The 17,630-nt window shown below is 47.0% G+C and overlaps 1 protein-coding gene across 7 annotated transcripts in view; it reads left to right on the forward strand.

Moving 5' to 3' along the window:
- ATP9B (ATPase phospholipid transporting 9B (putative)) overlaps positions 1–17,630 on the forward strand; it is a 226,465-nt gene that overhangs the window by 97,992 nt on the left and 110,843 nt on the right. For all 7 annotated transcript variants that reach the window (XR_005530783.1, XR_005530782.1, XM_039245815.1 and 4 more), the window contains one exon: positions 11,973–12,053. Coding sequence is in view for 5 of the 7 variants with exons in the window: in XM_039245815.1 (XP_039101746.1) it covers positions 11,973–12,053 (81 nt within the window). In the remaining 2 variants the exon portion in view is untranslated. The remainder of the gene's footprint in view (positions 1–11,972; positions 12,054–17,630) is intronic.

The following is a 17,630-nucleotide window of genomic DNA, read 5'->3' on the forward strand; positions in this document are numbered from 1 at the left end:
TGCCCATTCTGCGTCATCCGTGAGGCAGGTCCTGGCCAGGGTGCTCTGGGTGCGCTATGCCTGGCCAGAGCTCCCCTCCCCCAGCCAAGCATGCGGTGGCACCAGTGGTGATGCGCTCGTGAGCCCAGCGCAGTGGCCTGTGGTCCTTTCCGCTGTTTCCCTCCCAGGTCTTGCAGACATTAGCTGCCCTGCTCCCCTGAGCTCTGGTCTCTGTCCCTGAATTTAAGAAGATGACCTTTGTGGGCTTGGCTTCCCCTTCACTCTGTGGGTTGGAAAATCCACTGATGCAGGAAGCTGGCCACAAGTGGGCTCACATCTGTGTTCTGTTCTCCCTGGGGCCACAGAGTTGTGATGCATCCACAAGTACTGTGTTTCGTGTCTGAAAACTGCTGTTTCTCATATTTTGTCCTTTTCTCCGATGTTTGTGGTGAGAGGGCAAGTCTCATACCAGTGACAGCAACAAAGCTTGTAGAAGTCCTTGATTAATTTTTAATGAGAGATATAAATACCTTATGGACTAACTGATCTATATGACATTTCAGACTATAGTTGGGGGCACGTGGGTGGCTCAGTCGGTTGAGCATCCCATTTCAGCTCAGGTCATGATCTCGTGGTTCATGAGTTCGAGCCTCATGTCGGGCTCTGTGCTGACAGCTCAGAGCCTGGAGCCTGCTTCATTCAGATTCTGTATCTCCCTCTGTCTCTCTCCTTCCCCCACTCATGCTCTGTCTCTTTTTCTCAAAAATAAACACTAAAAAGGTTTTTAAAAAAAGAATTCAAATTATAATTAAAATTATAATTGTGTTCATCAAGCACAGGATAAAAAATCATAAAAAAGGATGGAAAACTATCATGATTTTACTGGTTAACGTTGGCTGCCATTCACATTTGGGTGAAAATGATTTCAGACAGCGCCCCTTCTCTCCCGTGTCCTCACCACGCACTTGTGTGGTCAGGTGGCTCTGTACATACTTTATCCTGTTAGGATGTTTATTCTACAGTATGTTTTGTATCTTCTTTTTATGTTAGAAAGCCTGTGTCTCTGCAAGTGCTCATAGTCGCGTGGCGCTTGACAAATTATAACTTCAGTGACCAGCCTGGTGTTTACTGGCATTTTATAAATAGTGTTAAAAATCAAAGATAAGCATATTTGAAGAATTTTGGTTCTTTTGCCAGAATGTTCCGGACAAGACGGCAGCAGCATGTGTGTCTCCTGTGGATCAGTCTGTCAGTTGACCTGTCCACAGTCTTCTCCCATCTGATGACTGGAAATGGCATTTTGTTTAAATTTACATTTATCTTTCTCGTGAGGTTGAAGAGATCTCTTATCTAAGAAAGTCTGTTTCTTGTATTTTTATTTTTTTTAAGTTTGTGTTTGTGGCGTCTGCTTACTTTCTCGTGTGTGTTTCCAGGGGTCTTCGTACACAGCTTGTTAAGTATTTACATCAGTCTCCAGTCCCCTTATGTCTTGTCCAGTGTTTTCATGTGTGGTGTCTTGTGTCCCTTTGAAAGTCTAGTGTATTTGTAGTACGGCCTGCTGGTAATGTAAAAATGGTTCATTTTTAAAAGTTACTTATGTAATAGGCTTTGGTGCTAATTATCACATGGGATGTGGCTGCAGTGCCTGTTATCGCATGGGACATGGCCGCAGTGCTCGTTACCGCATGGGATGCGGCCATGGTTCTAATTATCGCATGGGACGTGGCGCAGTGCTCATTATCACATGGGACAAGGCTGCGGTTCTAATTATCGCATGGGACGTGGCGCAGTGCTCATTATCACATGGGACAAGGCTGCGGTTCTAATTATCGCATGGGACGTGGCCGCGGTGCCTGTTACTGTATCGGCCGCGGCTGCGGTTCTAATTATCGCATGGGATATGGCTGCGGTGCTTGTTACCACATGGGACGTGGCCACAGTTCTAATTATCGCATGTGACATGGCCATGGTGCTCGTTACCACATGGGACTTGGCCGTGGTTCTAATTATTGCATGTGACATGGCCATGGTGCTCGTTACCACATGGGACGCGGCTGCGGTGCTAAGTGTTCTTGCTACCGTGGCCATCTTATCGCAGCACCGGAAGTGTCCAGTTAGTGTGTTGTGTACCTTGAATTTGCCCAATGTTGTGTTTGGATATGTTTCGATAAGAATAATTTTTAAAAACAAAATGCCTACTGCCTTTGGTTTCATGCTTTGAATGTTTATACTCCATGATTATATTTAAATTTAAAAATGATTCCCGCTCTACACATCAAATCTATCCTTGTTGCGTTTATTTTGAGTCAAGCTGTTCGTAGGAAACAAACTTAAGGAAACAACTTGTTAACCGGTGAGCAATGCTGCTTACTAAGTAGCTCACTGATCTTGCAAAAATTTAAGTTGCCCTGAGTTGGCCTCAGAGCCTCACGTTCCCAGCTCTGCGTGAGCACGCCGCTCCCCCGCCTCGGCCACGCGTGTGGCTGTTGCAAATGCAGCTTTCCAGTCTGCTGCTGCTTCACTTGGCGCTTTTAGAATCTCTTCTGCCATGGAAATGTTTCAGGTTGTATTCAGCAGGTGTGGAAGTTTGTTTCCTTCGTGCTTACGGATGCTTGGTTGTGGTCAGTGTTCCCTCATCGCCTTCCCCACTCGAGGAGCATGTCGGCGGGCAGTGAGACTGGTTGTTAGAACTATTCAGGCGTCCCCTGCACACAGACTCACAGCGAAGGGAGTTGGATGCCGCCACTAACTCTGTGTGGCTAAAGGATTGTTGTTAGAGTGAGTGTCGAGTGCGCTGCTGGGTGTCGCGCCCTGTGACCTGGGCCCAGTTGCGCCGTGCCAGAGCCTGCGAATGTGCCCTGCGGTCTCTTCCTTTCTCAGCTCTTCCCAGGCTCGCTCAGACTCCCCTGTTCTCTGTCTGCTCTGCCTTGCTTTTCTTCAAGGTGGCAAAACGGAGCTGTGCTGTCACCTTGTTATGTAGGTTGTCTAGTGTGCAGGCCTCACACTGTTTGCTGAGATGGATTTGTCTCTCTCACGAGACATGCCTGCGGCTGGTTGGCTTTCTGATGTGATTCGAGCTGACTGCTTGGGAGGAGCCGAGGCTTCTCCCGTTGCTTGTTCCTCCTCTGTGTCCTTTCTTCTCTCTGTAGCCTGTGTCCTCGTGAGCTCTCCAGGACTAAGCGGGGAGAGCAGGATCAGGAATCCCAAGTGACTGGGAAGGATTTCTGTTTGCTGTCATGCACACGCTGGGGCCCCACCCCGCGTCTTTCCCTCTGCGCTCCCTCGCAAGAATTCTTGAGTCACCGGCGTGGACAGTTGGACACGTCTGCACTGAGCAGTCATTTGTAATCGCTTTAGTTTTGCTACGAGTGGTAGAAAGGAAAGTGTTGAGTTAAAAACTGTATTAGAAAGAATGTTCCTGAAAGAAAAGCCAAACTTAAGGCAGATGACTGAGAGCGCCCGGGCTGCTGGTGTTCACGCAGGGTTCAGGGGAGCCGGAGAGCCTCACAAGAGGCCAGCGGCCAAGGCTCCAGCCCTGCAGAAGGAGCAGTGTGGCCACGTCGTGGGCGTGCATGTGGCTCAGTGCACACTCGTACACATGCAACACTGTGGGCTACTGCGTGTAAAGGATGTGTCAAGAGAGGAGTTAAATCCTGCCGCGCCGTCATCTGTACCTTTGCCTGTCCCATTTGCTGTGATCCACAAGAAGTGACGTTTTGTTTCGCTCAGCGTCATAAGGACGTGCTCTTCCATTTTTATCAGTGACAGATGTGTGTAAGTTTCACGAACAGCTACAGGGTTGTAGCACGCACTTCAGATGATGCTGATTTAAAGTTTTTATGGTTGATGCGTTTTGATAGAGAGTGTGATTAAGCATTTACGTGAAGTAACTGTGTAGTAAAATGAAAGCATTTTAAGTTTTGAAATGTCCATAAAACCGTAAATCAGTATATCCTAGAAAAAAAGAAAGTTTAACTGAATTTCTGGTTCATTATCAGTTTAAATTCATAGCTTCATGTAATTCGGCATATTTGTATAGATTTTTCTTTCACAGGGAAAGTAGCTCTACTTTCATCATGGATTCAGGCAGGACAATTTGGTTTTTCCTTTAATAGCTTGCTCTTCCCCTCACTGTCACTGACATGACTTTCCGTCTCTGCTGTGATGGATTTGGAGTACTCGGTGTCATCGCTGTTTATGACACCGTCAGTTGAGCGTTGTGACACTAAGAAGAAGTAAACCTGCAAACCTTAGAGCTTTTCTGGAAGAACTAAGGCCCCCGCCAAGAACAGCCTGTCCAGCTCTGTCGTCACCCTTGCCCCCCCGACGCCATGAGGCCGCTGCGGTTGGAACAGGCCCGGTAGCAGGAGCAGAGCTGCGGGCCCAGCGGCGCATTCTCGTGGCCGCGGCCGCACAGGCATCCGGAAGGCGTGCTTCAGGCGCCCGTACACGTTCAGGAAACGCATTTCTGGCTTTTGTGATCAGGCAGATTTATTAACAACAATGAGGTCACAATAAATCATGACTTGCTGATTTATTTCAAAAGATCTATATAGCAGTAAACAATACCATTTACATTTAATTAGTTTTATTGAACGAAAGGCAATTTTATTTGTAATGAACCACATGTTATGATTAAGGATGTATTTTAATGACCTTTAAGTAATGCGAACAAATGTTGCCCTTGACCTAATAGCAGAGGCTTTCCTACATTATTGAAAACTTCAGAATGATTTTTAAATTATCGTGAAAAGCTTCGAATGACATTCTCATTATTGTGCCATTATTCAGTCATTTGATGTCTAATATACTAGATGAAAGGCGTTCCTCTGAATGTTCATGTGCGTGTGGAGATGAGGATCGTTCTTGCTTCCCATGTATCAGAGGTAGACTGCCGTACGAGAGCTTCAGTTTTTTGAAAGATACCTCAATAGGCTAATAGTGAAGTGACAAAGGGCTTCCAGGCGTGCCTTTCCCCAGCAGTCATTGGGCTGCTGCTTAGTTCTCTCGTGTCTCCCTCAGTTTACAGTTATGACACGATGTGTTTTCTTGTGCCAGCCGGCTTGGCGTAATTAGCTTGAAAGTAAGTTGTTATTAGCGAACAGGCACTCTGAGCCGCAGCGGCAGACCCTCTGCGGTGCGCAGCTGTCCTCACCCTTCGCCCGGCCCCCCACCTCTGTTCTCTGGGAACGTGAGGGTTCACCAGCGCGGCTTGCACGCGCTGCTGAAGGTCTGTGACCGAGCTTTCCCAGGTTAGACGGCCGGGCTCCCGAGGACGAGGGCTCCTCCCGCCCCGTCGGCCGTTCTGCGCTGGCAGGGCCCCCTCGGCGTCACGGGCGGGGGTGCTGTGGTCCGTGTCCGCGCACCTGGACTCCAGCTCCGTGGGTGTCTTGGAATCCATAGTTGCAGTGGTATTTCCCACGGAGGCCCCTTTTTGTCACATTCTGACAGTCATTTTTGGAGGTTTAGTCACGAGTCTGGTCTCTCCTTGTGATTTTGGAAGCATCTCATTCCACATGGTGAGTCCCTTTCTGCTCCTGAGATCTAGTGGTTTCTGTTTCCTGGACTGATAACTGCAGACTGTGAGAGACGGGCTTCCCCCTAGCTCAGGCTCAGCGGCCCAGAGGTGGGTGGTCTCGGCCGAGGGGCGGCTCTGCCTTCACAGACATGTGACCCTCAGCTGTGTCCCACGTGACTGCTTCCCTCCAGCCTCGCCAGCAGGAGGGGTGGGGCGGGGAGAGGGCCTGCGGGCCCTGCACCTCTGCTCCTCGTGCTCTACCTTGCGAGGAAAGAGACTAAACATAAATCTCTAATGTAGTTTAAGAAACGTGAGAGGATATTACAATCCAAACAGAAGCTGTGAAGAAAGGACCAAGTGAGGCTGCTGAGAAAGGCGTGGCCGCTGAAGTAGAAGCAGGCGCACGGACCCGGAGGGGAATTGTTCTCTGTCTCGGAGCGCGAAGGCCAGAGGTGAGAGCCGCTCCCCGACTCCGGCCTGCTCCTTACGCCACCTGCAGTCATCTTAGGGGGGTGTGTTCCGGGGTGTTGAGGCCCCAGCGGCAGACAGCGGATTGCACATAGGTCTACAGCGCGCACTTGAGTGCACCTGTGAGGCCATCAGCACAAGCCAGACAGCAAGCCCGTAGCCCCGTGACCGTCTACGGTCACTGCCGCCCTCGTCCGAGGCCGTGCTTTCAGTCTGCCCCGCCGCCTCTCTCCACAGACGGTCTTCCTAGCATCGGCTGGAAAGTCCTTCTATTTCCCACCCATAAGTGAACAGTATTACCCTATTGGCATTTATTTACCGCCCCCCCCCCCACCCCGTGACCTGTTAGGATGTTGAAGAACCATCCCTTCTCCTGTTGAGGGGCAATTCTTCCACCGCTTTGGCCAGCACTGCTCTTCAGAGAGCTAGGCCAGCAGTCCCCCGGGCCCCTCTCCTGGGCCAGGCCGCCGTGTCTCAGGGTTAGCCTCGGTGAATATATTTAGACTTCATCTGTTGGCTTTTCGCTGTTCCTCTTCTCCTACTTGCTGGAGATTATAATACATATGTAACCGTAAAGTGTGTTGGAGAAGGTAAAATTGTGTCACCTGACATAAAATGTAAGAACTTTACCCTGTCCTTTCTTCTAAAAGTGTATTGTGTGTCTTCTGCGCATATCTCTGGTTGTTGTATGGATTCATATACTTTTTACCTATGCAGTATATCTGCATATAAGTTATTCCAATGTTTCATCTGTATTTTAAAGAAATATGAAGTGGAAAAACAAGATTTTTGTTTTTCTTTTGCTATTTACCATTTTTGTTCCTCATTATTCTTTTCAAAAGACTGAGTTCTACTGGATAACATTTCCCTGCCACCTAAACAGTTCCCTTTTGTTAACATTTCTTGTCGTGTATGCCTGCGAATAGTGAATTCTCATTTTCATTCATCTGAAAAATCTTTATTTTAGCTGTTTCAGGAAAGGATAGTTTTGCTGAGTGTTAAATTCTGGGTTGACCAGTTTTTTCCCTGGAGCACTTTAAATATTTTGTTCCACTGTCTTCCGCTTCCATTATTTCTAATGAGAGATCAGTGTTACTTTGATAGTCGTTCCTGTGTGTGATGTGTCACTTTTCTCTACGTATTTGTGAGGTTTTCCTTTCTCTCTGTTTTTTTAGCAACGGGATTTTGTTTTGTTGTTATACTTATTGGTTTTTGTTTTGTTTTGTTTTTAATTTTATTTATCTGTCAAGGGTTTTTCTAAGTTAATTTGTCTGGACTGTTGATATATTTGGCACATTTTTAGTCCTTCTTCACAGTTTTCCTTCCTCCCCCATTCCTTGTCCACTCCTTCCAGGAGCCCAGTCGTAACATGGTGACCTCTTGACATTCTGCCAGTGGTGCTGTATCCGTGTCCTTTTCTAGATGTTTTTCCTTTGTGTCTTCAGAGTCTTTATCTCTTGATCTCTCTCTGAATTCACTGATTCGATTCTGTCATCTTCCATCTGCTATTAAATCCACCTAATAAACTTATTTCATGTGTCTTTTTTTTTTTAATTCTAGAATTTCCATTTGGTTTTTTTCCCCTTAAATGTATTTTTGTGTGTGTGCTTTTGTTTCACATTGTTTATTCTTTAGGAGAATATTTTTCTTTAAGTCTTTGAAATGTTATAATTGCTTCAAATTCTCATCTCTTAATTCTGATCTGGTCATATCAGAATTAGCCTTTATTTTGTTAAGTTTGTTTATTTTGAGAGAGAGAGAGCATGTACATGCATGCCAGTGGGGGAGGGGCAGAGTAGAGAGGGAAAGAGAATCCCAAGCAGGCTCCATGCTGCTCGTGAACTGTGAGATCATGACCTGAGCCAAAATGCAGAGTCGGATGCTTAACTGACTGAGCCCCCCAGGCGTCCCAGAATCAGTCTTTATTGATTGAATTCTTTCCTTAATATGGATCTTGTTTTTTGTGTCTTCATACGTCTAGAAATTTTGATTATTTCTTCAAATTTCTAATGATACATTGTAGAGACTCTGGATTGACTTATGTTCTTCTGAAGAGTTTTGTTTTTTGTGTTTGGTTTTGTTTTAATTGGTAGTTAACTTGGCTGAAGTCGAACGCTGAACTCTTATCTTTCCTGAACTTGGGGGGGCTGCTGGAAACCCACCCTGAATGTAGGTTGCATGGGGTCAGGATGAGAGGATGCCAGAAGTTAGGGCCCATCTGCGTCACTCTCCTGTCTCGGGTCCCTGTCTTCACCGTCACTCTTCAGCTGCAGTGGTTGTCCTGGTCCTCAGCCTCAGTGTCTTTTTGCCTCTGCTAGTCTGTGTTTTCCTGTCTAAATATGGCAGCCATGCTACAACATTTATTCTGAGGCAAACCCAAAATAAACAGATAACAGAAAATGAAAACGAAAACTCTGGGAAAAAAATGGTAAACTCTCTGCGTTGGGGGAACTTCAAACACCCTCAGTTGTTTTAATGTTTCTTTATTTATTTTTAGAGTGAGTGAGCACGAGCGGGGAGGGGTAGCGGGGAGGGAGAGAGAGAATCCCAAGCAGGCTCCACACTGTCAGCACAGAGCCCAACATGAGTTTCGACCTCACAAACTGTGAGATTATGACCTGAGCTAAAATGAAGAGTCAGATGCTTAACCGACTAAGCCATCCAGGTGCCCCAAGACCCCTCTCCCCAGTTTTAGTGATTCCCTAGGAGGACGCCCCGGACTCAGCACAGAGCCCTCCTCATGACCATGATTTATTCCAGCGAAAGGACGCGGGACGCAGCCACGTGAAGGGCACATGGGGCGAATCTGGAGGAAGCAGCACACCGGTCCCAGAGCCCCTCCCAGTGGCCTCATGCGGGGTACGCTGCACATCCCGGCGGCGTGTGGGGAGCACACGTGTGAAATGGCCCGACCTGGCAAGCGGGTGGAGGCTCGTGGAGGCTCGTGGAGGCACGTACCAGGTCCCAGGCTCCCGGGCAGAAGCAGGTGTCCAGCATGGAGCATGATGCTAGAGCGCATGGTTTCTCATCTGGGCGTGGTGGGGACCCGCCTGAAGACACGTTTCCAGACCCCACCCGGCCTTGCTCGCCAGCAGGCCTTTCCCAGGTCGGCTCTGGTCCTGTGTCTGCGCAGCCCTCGGCCGCGGTGTCTTTGCAGGAGGAGCGCGAGCGGTACCGTTGTCCTCGGACCTCGCGCAGCTGGGGGAGCTGTGCCCCCGAGCCGCTAGAGCCACGCAGTCCCCCGTTCGCGCCACGTCTGAGTGGGAGACCCCAGCAGCCGGGGCTCTAGCTCCCGCAGCCCCTTTGCATCTCAGATGCCCATCTCTGGCAGCGGGAGGGGTGGACCCGCCAACAGCAGTGAGCAGCAGCCGTGACCTTGTGCTGTGTTGCTGCCCAGCTTCAGGGCCTCTGTTGGGCTCCTGCGGGCCTCATGTCACCTGCCCAGACTTTCAGCCAGAAGGGTTTTATGCAGGAAGCACAGAGCATTTTTACAGGAAAATATTATTTTCATACAGCTTAATCCTAAGACATGTCGTGTTTAGGAATTGGTCAGGAGGAAATCTGAATCTTCAGACCCTTTCACAGTGGCTTTACACACCCCCATCACTTGCTGGGAAAGGGCCCAGAAGAGACCTTCCCTTTCTGGGACAGTGGCACTTAGTAGTCTGACTGCCTTGCTCTAATGTGCCACATGTGGGAAGGTGAGGGAAGGTGAGGGTCCACTGTTGCGGATCACGGCTGATCTGGGACGCCGACCACAAGTTAACAGCAGTGAGACGTTTCCGAGACAGATGGGGCCGTGGAGGGGTCACCAGCATGGGGTGGGCCTCCCACTTGCAGCTCTGGGCAGGGGTTATGTGTTGGTGCCAGTAGCATCTTGATTTCACGTGGCCCATCAGAGCTTGGTCCCCTGATCGTCCCATCAGAGCTTGGTCCCTTGATCATGGGCAGTTCAGGTGACCCAGCCAGCCCAGCCCACACCCATGTGGTGGTTTCTGTGGCCAAGATCCCCTCAGGGGTCTGAATTCCCGCACCCGCTGCAGCTCCAAGTTGTTTGCCATCCTGTTCCTGCATTCGGCGTGGCGCTGCCCGTGCCACGGTCGGGACAGCCCTGGCGGACTGCGTCTCGTCCGCCTCAGAGTCCGGTGCGGGCATCTGGGGTCTGTGAGTCCGGACTTCAAATGATGCGACCTCCGGGCCTGGCCGTGAGAGCTGTGCCACAGACCCGGCACCTGCTCTGAGGACAATTTGAGGGGGGTGGAGCTGCGGAGGGCAGGTCCCTCCAGCCTCGTCGGGAAGCCCACCCTGGTCGGAGACCCACCGTCCACAGCTTTTACCTTCCTGTGCAGTGAGCTTGAGTCTGACGAGTTCCTGTGTGAGTGGCTAGTTTTCTCTCTTTCCGTTAATTTTTTTCTGTAGTCACCAGATTGTTGTATCAAACCTGCATTTATATTACAGAATTCACCTTAAACTTAGACGCGTGTTTGCCTCTGTAGTTGAGGGTTTCAGTTATCCTGAGGTGCAGGCATTGTCTGCTGTTACGGTGTAGATCGCTCGCGGGGCAGACAGCAAATCCAGTCTGCCTTCAGGCGGCAGCTGGGAGTCTAGACCCGGGGGGACGCAGAGGTGAGGGCACTGCCGGGGAGCGGGGGCGCAGCAGGTCGGGGCTCTGGGCCTCCTCCTTGCCGTATCCTTGACATTTCAGGCCCCTTATAAGGACAGATGGCTTGTGTAGTGTTGTGTTTGTCCAGCTTCTTGAAAGCCGACTAAGATTGCATTTTTAAACCTCAAGTAAAATATCAAGAACTAAAAGACCTTTACTAGTTTACTCGAAGAGCTCCGCTATAAATAATCTCTGCTTGTGGATATAGGTCACCCACGTACAATATTATTGTGTCCATGTGGATCAGGGTGAAAAATAGACTAGCATGTTTAGGATATAACAAACTTAAGGTGTGTGCTTTGGAGTTTTGTCTTATAATGTGGGCTGCACGCTGGGCATTGTAGGCTGTGTGGAGTCCCCACACAGAGAAAAAGTGTAATCCTTCTCCCCTGGGCTGTCTGGTGCACAGCGCGGTCTGTGTCCCTTGTGGGTTTGGGTTTTGTCAAAGTCCAAACAGACAAGAAACTTCAGTATTACAAATTCTTGGTGATCTCCTGGTAAAAACTGTCATGCACCATTAGAAAATTAAAATTTAACATTCATAAAACTATATAGCGTTTTAAAACTACATTTTCTAAATCAGCAGACATATCTTTATAATTGTCTTAAAATAAGGTGCTCAAGATGTCATCTCTGGAGACTTACTGTTTAAACTTTTCCATGTCACCAGTGAATGGAATATTCTAAACCATTCTTTTCCTACTTCATCACCAGTTCTGGAAAAGTTGCTACAGTGTGTGAATAGCTAACGCCTTCCCGGACAACCTGATAAATACGGATCATGGGGCTGTGGTGCAGGCACATGGGGGAATGCACGATGCTCATGGCTTTAAGGAAAGCAGTTGTCTGTAGCAAATGCAGTAGCTGCTAAAAGGAAATCGTAAATATCTAGGATTTGCTAAATTGTTTTATAAAACTTCTGTGAAATTGTGAGGATTGCTTAAATCTCACTAAATTCTTTGGTACCCATATAACTTGTAAACACGATACACAGTTGGACAGAACTCCAAAGCGCACGGATGGGAAGGTCCCTTTGCCTCTGAACCCGGGGCAGCCGTGGGCGACAGGGCGTGGGCAGCGTCTCCCAGGCTGCGGACACTCACCTGTCCTTCAGCGGCAGCAGCGAGGGAGAAGCAAGGGAAATTGCCACACCTCTGCTGAGCTTAAAAGTGATTTCTCTTGGTTATCTTCCATCCTAATTCATAGTGTTGACACACAAAATATAGGAAAGTCAGCCATCACTTTTGATAAGCAACATATGAAAAATAATAGTTGGTAATTGAAAACTTTCCAAGTAACTTTGCTTAATTATAATGTAATTAATTCAGACATTCTATATTCCAGGACCTGTTTTCAATCAGCGCTTACGTTTATGCTCAGAAGCCACAACTGGATATTCACAGTTTTGAAGGCACGTTTACCAGGGTGAGTTAAATCTTTCATTAGATACAGACATATTCTTTGTGTGTATAAGTTAAGGACAGCAAACCTTAAATTTGAAAAAGTGCTTAAAGAATAAATTAAAACAATAGTTTTGAACTGAAGAGGGAAAATGTAGAGAATGTTTCCAGTCCCTAAGTCTGCGTGTCCGGCCTCAGCGTGGGGCGCCCTTAGGACCGTGTTTCTGTTTGGCGTGTTTACTCTGGAAGGGGTCCTTCACCCTGAAGGTGCTGGGAGTCCTGAAGATGAAGGGGTTTTGCGATTTCAGCTTTGACTTTGTGTTAGAGTTAATGCACTGTTGATTTTAGTAACTCGGTGCGCGTATGCGTGTGTGCGCGCATGTGTCCACCTGCATTTGCTCACATGCACGCAAGCGTTTCATTGAACACCCTTTTCAGTATCCACGTGTTTTGCTCTAGCTTGAAGTCCCCTCCCCCCGATTATTTGAAAGGATTTGGAGGACTCAGTAACTTCGGATTTTAAAGCAGCTTGTCCTGATACTGTAAAGGCCTTATAATAATTAAGGCCTTTTAGTGTATGGCTGTAGTTTACTTTTAATTGCTGCAGTTGTTGTAAAAAGATTTCTGTTGGTGCAGTCAGCTCGTTTCATTCTTGGTCACACATCAGGTGAGCAGGTGTCTTTGTTGAGAAAACATTTCGTACGTGCCAGACGATGAGCAAATCACGGGGATGCCTGTGGGGAGACGGTCATTGCTTTGTAACTTTACTTCTACAAGTGTCTCAGTAAAAAAAAGCATGTTCGAGGGGTGCCCATGTGGCTCAGTTGGTTAAGCATCCATCTTCGGCTCAGTCATGATCTGACGGTTCACGAGTTTGAGCCCCGCATCAGGCTCTGTGCTGACAGCTTGGAGCCTGGAGCCTGCCTCCGATTCTTTGTCTCCTTCGCTCTTTGCCCCTCCCCTGCGCACGTGCGCTCTCTCTCGCTCTCTCTCGCTCTCTTCTCTCTCTATCAAAAATAAATAAACATTAAAAAAATTTTTTTAAAAACATGTTCAAGATGTTTGTGGAGACAGATGAGTAAGATGAAGAGGTGTACAATGGGTATGGGGAAAACCAAGATCCTTTTGTGTTTTTGCAAACATGTTTATGGAAAAAAGCACTTCTAGATTAAAGACGATTTAGCATAAGTAGGAAAAAGCCTTACAAAAGGGCTCCGTTATTACCATAAATTACGAGCTATCACCGTGGCCACTGTCAGTATTTTGGAACATTATTTGCTTCCCTCCTTTTCTGTTCTCAGAACATGTCACTTGTGACATGTCTGCTGGATGACGTGTGGGGTCACACTGAGTTCCGTGCGAGTGTGCGGGAGTGTGGCCAAGCACAGCCGGGCTGCATGTGGCTGCGTGTGAGTGTGTGAGTGAGTGTGCAGGGCGGGGGGGAAGGAGGACGGGAGGCGTGGCCAGGCTCCATCCCCAGGGTCCGCAGCTCAGAGAGGATGGTACTGGGGTTTGTACACGATCCCAGGCAGTCACCTGCATGCACGTCCCCACCCCCACCCCCACCCCGGACCGGACAGGCTGGGTGCTAGGGCTGCACACTTGTGAGAAGGAAAATGCTGCAAACTGCGGTTTCCTGTGGTGAGGAGAGGTGCCCAGGATGGCACGGTCTGGCCCAGAGCCGAGCGCCGCACCGCGAGGTCGCTCAGGGGTTTGACTTCTTCGAGGCTTCAGTGCACCCACGTCCCGTCCACTCTGTGGATTCCTGCACGTTCTAACCCCCCGCCTTTTGCTGCCTCCTTTGGGTGTTTCTGACAAGATTTTGTTTCACTCCTTTTAAATGTGTCGTCATGTTCTGGATTATTTAAGGAGAAAAAATCTTTATTTTTGTGTGCACCTTTCAAAAAGGAGGACAGAAAATGCCATGTTAAGTAACTGGTTTCGTGACTAGGAACTGGAATCCATCAGTTTAATTTTTGAAGTATGAAGTCAGCATTTAAAGACGTTGTACCTGCTTCTATTCCTTTTTTAGAGAATGATATACAAAGGAAAAAATTACATATTTTGTATCAGCCTGAGTAATTAAATAAGAATCAGAGCAAATTAATTCCCATGATTCCCGTGTCCTGTGGCAGTACGTGCGTCATGTATTTGTTGTCTACGCGGAGTCTAGTTGTGGACATTGTGAAAAATGTCCACTCCTCCCTTATGACGGCAGCGTAACCTCAGCTGCCCACTGTGTGGCATTCTGAGTTCTAGAAATCCTCCTCCTGTTGTTAGTGGTGTAATTGATTTGCTTATTGTTCAGGACCAAGCAGTTCTCTCTGAAGTTTAGAGTTTAAAACTAGCCAGTTTTGAAATATTAGCAATGTTTGTGGGTCTTTAACATCTTTTAATCTTCTTTATAAATACATTTTCTGTTGTAATTTCTTCTGTTAACCATAGCACACGTCATTGTTCAGGTCTTTTCCAAACAAAATACTCCCCTTCTTAAAAGCAAATTTCTATTGTCTGTTAAATGTTGAGAAAACAGCCTCAAATGGCATCATTTTGCTTTCTCTCTCCCCAAAGCAAATTTCGTCTTTGCAAATTATAACGTTAAAGAGGAGGAAGCCCAAAGAGAAAGTTCCTTGGAGATACTTTCCTTTCCATCTTTCCAGTCTTTATTCTGTACTGTATGAGGTGGGTGAGGAGCTGTCTTTTATAGTAATTTCTTGATATTAGAAAAAGTTTACAGTCCATCGCTGTTATTACAGAATTGACAGAAAACTGCAGACACTGTGCTCTTCACCCAGAATCGTGATAGAAAGACACAGATGCAGTCACATGATTAAGTAGTTGTGGAAAAGTAAGGGGAGAACCAGCCTAAGTTTCCAAAACGAAATTGTGTAGCAGTTTACAGTGCCTAATACTAGGTGTGTGTTTTCAGCGCCCTCGGGCGTGACACGGGGGCGGCCCTGCTCACGTGCCCCGTCACCTGAGGGCGGCGGCGGCGGCAGGCGGGCCAGCCGAAGGGGGTGCAGAGGCGCGCAGCTGAGGCAGGGGCGTTCAGGGTCCCCGCGGACTCGCGGCGCCCTCGGGTGAGGGGCTCCGGAAGGTGCAGGAAGAGCGCCGCATCCACTTCCTGTGGGATTTATTCACTTCCTTGACTAATGGGGATGTAATTTCATTTTCAAATATTCCATTATTTTTTGTAATTTTTTTCATTTTCTTAAGATACACATGAAATTCACCGTCTTACGCATTCTTATTTTTTGTTGAGAGCGCGCGCGCGTGCGAGCGCATGTGCATGCGCACACGAGTGGGGGAGGGGCAGAGGGAGCCGGCACCCCACGCAGGCTCCGTCCCTCGAACGCTGAGATCACGACCTGAGCGGAAGTCGGACGCTCAGCCGACTGAGCCCCCCCGAGGGTGCCCAGCACTTTGTTCTTGTTGCCTTTGCTTTTGGCGTCACATCCACAAAATCAAATCTAGTGTCATAAAGCTTTTGTCCTGTGTTTTCTTCTAAGACTTTTTGTTGTTGTTGTAAGTCTTACATTTAGGTCTTTGATTCATTTTGTTATTATTATTTTTTTTTAATGTTTTATTTATTTCTAAGAGAGAGAGAGAGACAGCGTGAGCAGGGGAGGGTCAGAGAGAGAGGGAGTCACAGACTGAAACAGGCTCCAGGCTCTCAGCCGGCAGTCAGCACAGAGCCCGACGCGGGGCTCGAACCCACGAACCGCGAGGTCATGACCTGAGCGAAAGTCGGACGCTTAACCGACTAAGCCACCCAGGCGCCCCTCATTTTGTTATTTTTATATGTGGTATTAGGGAAGCGCAATTCTACTGTTTGGTGAGTGGACATTCAGTTTTCCCAGCGTCGTTTGTTGAAAGACTCTTCCCCAGTGTAAGGTCTTGGTACCCTCACCAAAGTCTGTTTATGTCTCCGACCAGGCATTCATTCCGAGGCTCTTCACTTTATCGCGTTGGTCTGTATGTCTGTCTTTATGGCAGCACCATAGCATTCTGATCACTGTGGCTTTGTAGTGAGTTTTAAAGTCAGGAATTTTGATACCTCCAGTTTTGTTCTTTTTTTTTCCTCTCCAAGTCTGTTTTTGCATGTTGGGGTCCCTCGGGATTCCATATTGAATTTTAGGAGGGTTTTTTCTGTTTCTGCAAAAAATGTCATTGGGATTTTAGTAACGGATTGCGTTGAATCTATAGATCACTTTGGGTAGTGTTGACATTTTAACAATATTAAGTGTTCCAGTCCATGAACATGGGATGTATTTCCATTTATTTATGTCTTCTTTACATCGTTTTGACTATTTTGTAATTTTTCTTTTATCAGTCTTTCAAGTTAATTTCTAAATACGTTATTATTTTTGATGCTAGGAGGAACTGCTTTCCTAATTTCCCTTACAGACTGTTCACTGTTGGTTCATATAAACACAAGTGATTTGTGTGTGTTGTCTGTGTATCCTGCTACTTTGCTGAATTTGTTCAGTCAAACAGCTTTCTTGTGGAATTTTTAGTGTTTTCTATTTATAAGATCATATTAAATGCAAACAAGTAATTTTACATATTCTTACCCAATAGTGGCTTTTATTTCTTTTTCTTGCATAATTGCTCTAGCTGGAACTCTGAACACTAAGTTGTGAGATGTAGTGAAAGTGGGCAGGCACCCTGATGAACGTCTCAGGCTTTCACCACCTGGGATGATAGTCTCACTGGGCTTTTCATGTGTGGCTTTTGTTTTTATTTTTAAAATGTATATAAATTCAAGTCATGGGGCGCCTGGGTGCCTTAGTCAGTTAAGCGTCCGACTTTCGCTCAGGTCATGATCTCGCGGTTCGTGGGTTCGAGCCCCGCGTCGGGCTCTGTGCTGACTGCCAGCTCAGAGCCTGGAGCCTGTTTCAGTCTGTGACTCCCTCTCTCTCTGACCCTCCCCTGCTCACGCTGTCTCTCTCTCTCTCTCTCCTAGAAATAAATTAAAAAAAAAAAAAATTAAAAAAATTTATATAAATTCAAGTTAGTTAGCATACAGTGTGGTGTTGGTTTCAGGAGTAGATAGAACCCAGTGATTCAGCACCTTCATGTAACACCCAGTGCTCATCCCAACAAGTGCCCTTCATATGGCTTTTATTATGTTGAGGTAACTCCCTTCTCTTCCTGGTTTGTTGAATTCATTTTTTTTTTAATCATAAAAGGGTATTGAATATTTGCTGTTTCTTCATCAGTTGAGATGATCATGGGGATGTTTTTCCTTTATCCTGTCAATGTAAGGTATTACATTGATAGGCTTATATTTTGAACCAATCTTGCATTCTGCTTGGTCATAGTGTATAATCCTTTTAATATTTTGCTAAATTGTATTTGCTGGCATTACAAGATTTTGCCATCAGGGACCATAAAAGGATGCTGATGTGTAGTTTATTAATTCTTGTCATGTCTTTGGCTTTGGTACCAAGGTTGCACCGGGCTTATAGAGTGAGTTAGGAGATGTCCCCCCATGTTAATGTTTTGGAATAGTTGGAGAAGGATGGAAATTAGTTTTTCTTTATATGTTTAGTAGATTTCACCTATGAAGTCTTTGGATCCAGGGTGTTTCTATATCAGA

The sequence above is a fragment of the Hyaena hyaena genome, unplaced genomic scaffold, assembly GCF_003009895.1.
Source record: "Hyaena hyaena isolate Hyena2069 unplaced genomic scaffold, ASM300989v1 scaffold_267, whole genome shotgun sequence".
In the NCBI taxonomy this organism is placed as follows: domain Eukaryota; kingdom Metazoa; phylum Chordata; class Mammalia; order Carnivora; family Hyaenidae; genus Hyaena; species Hyaena hyaena.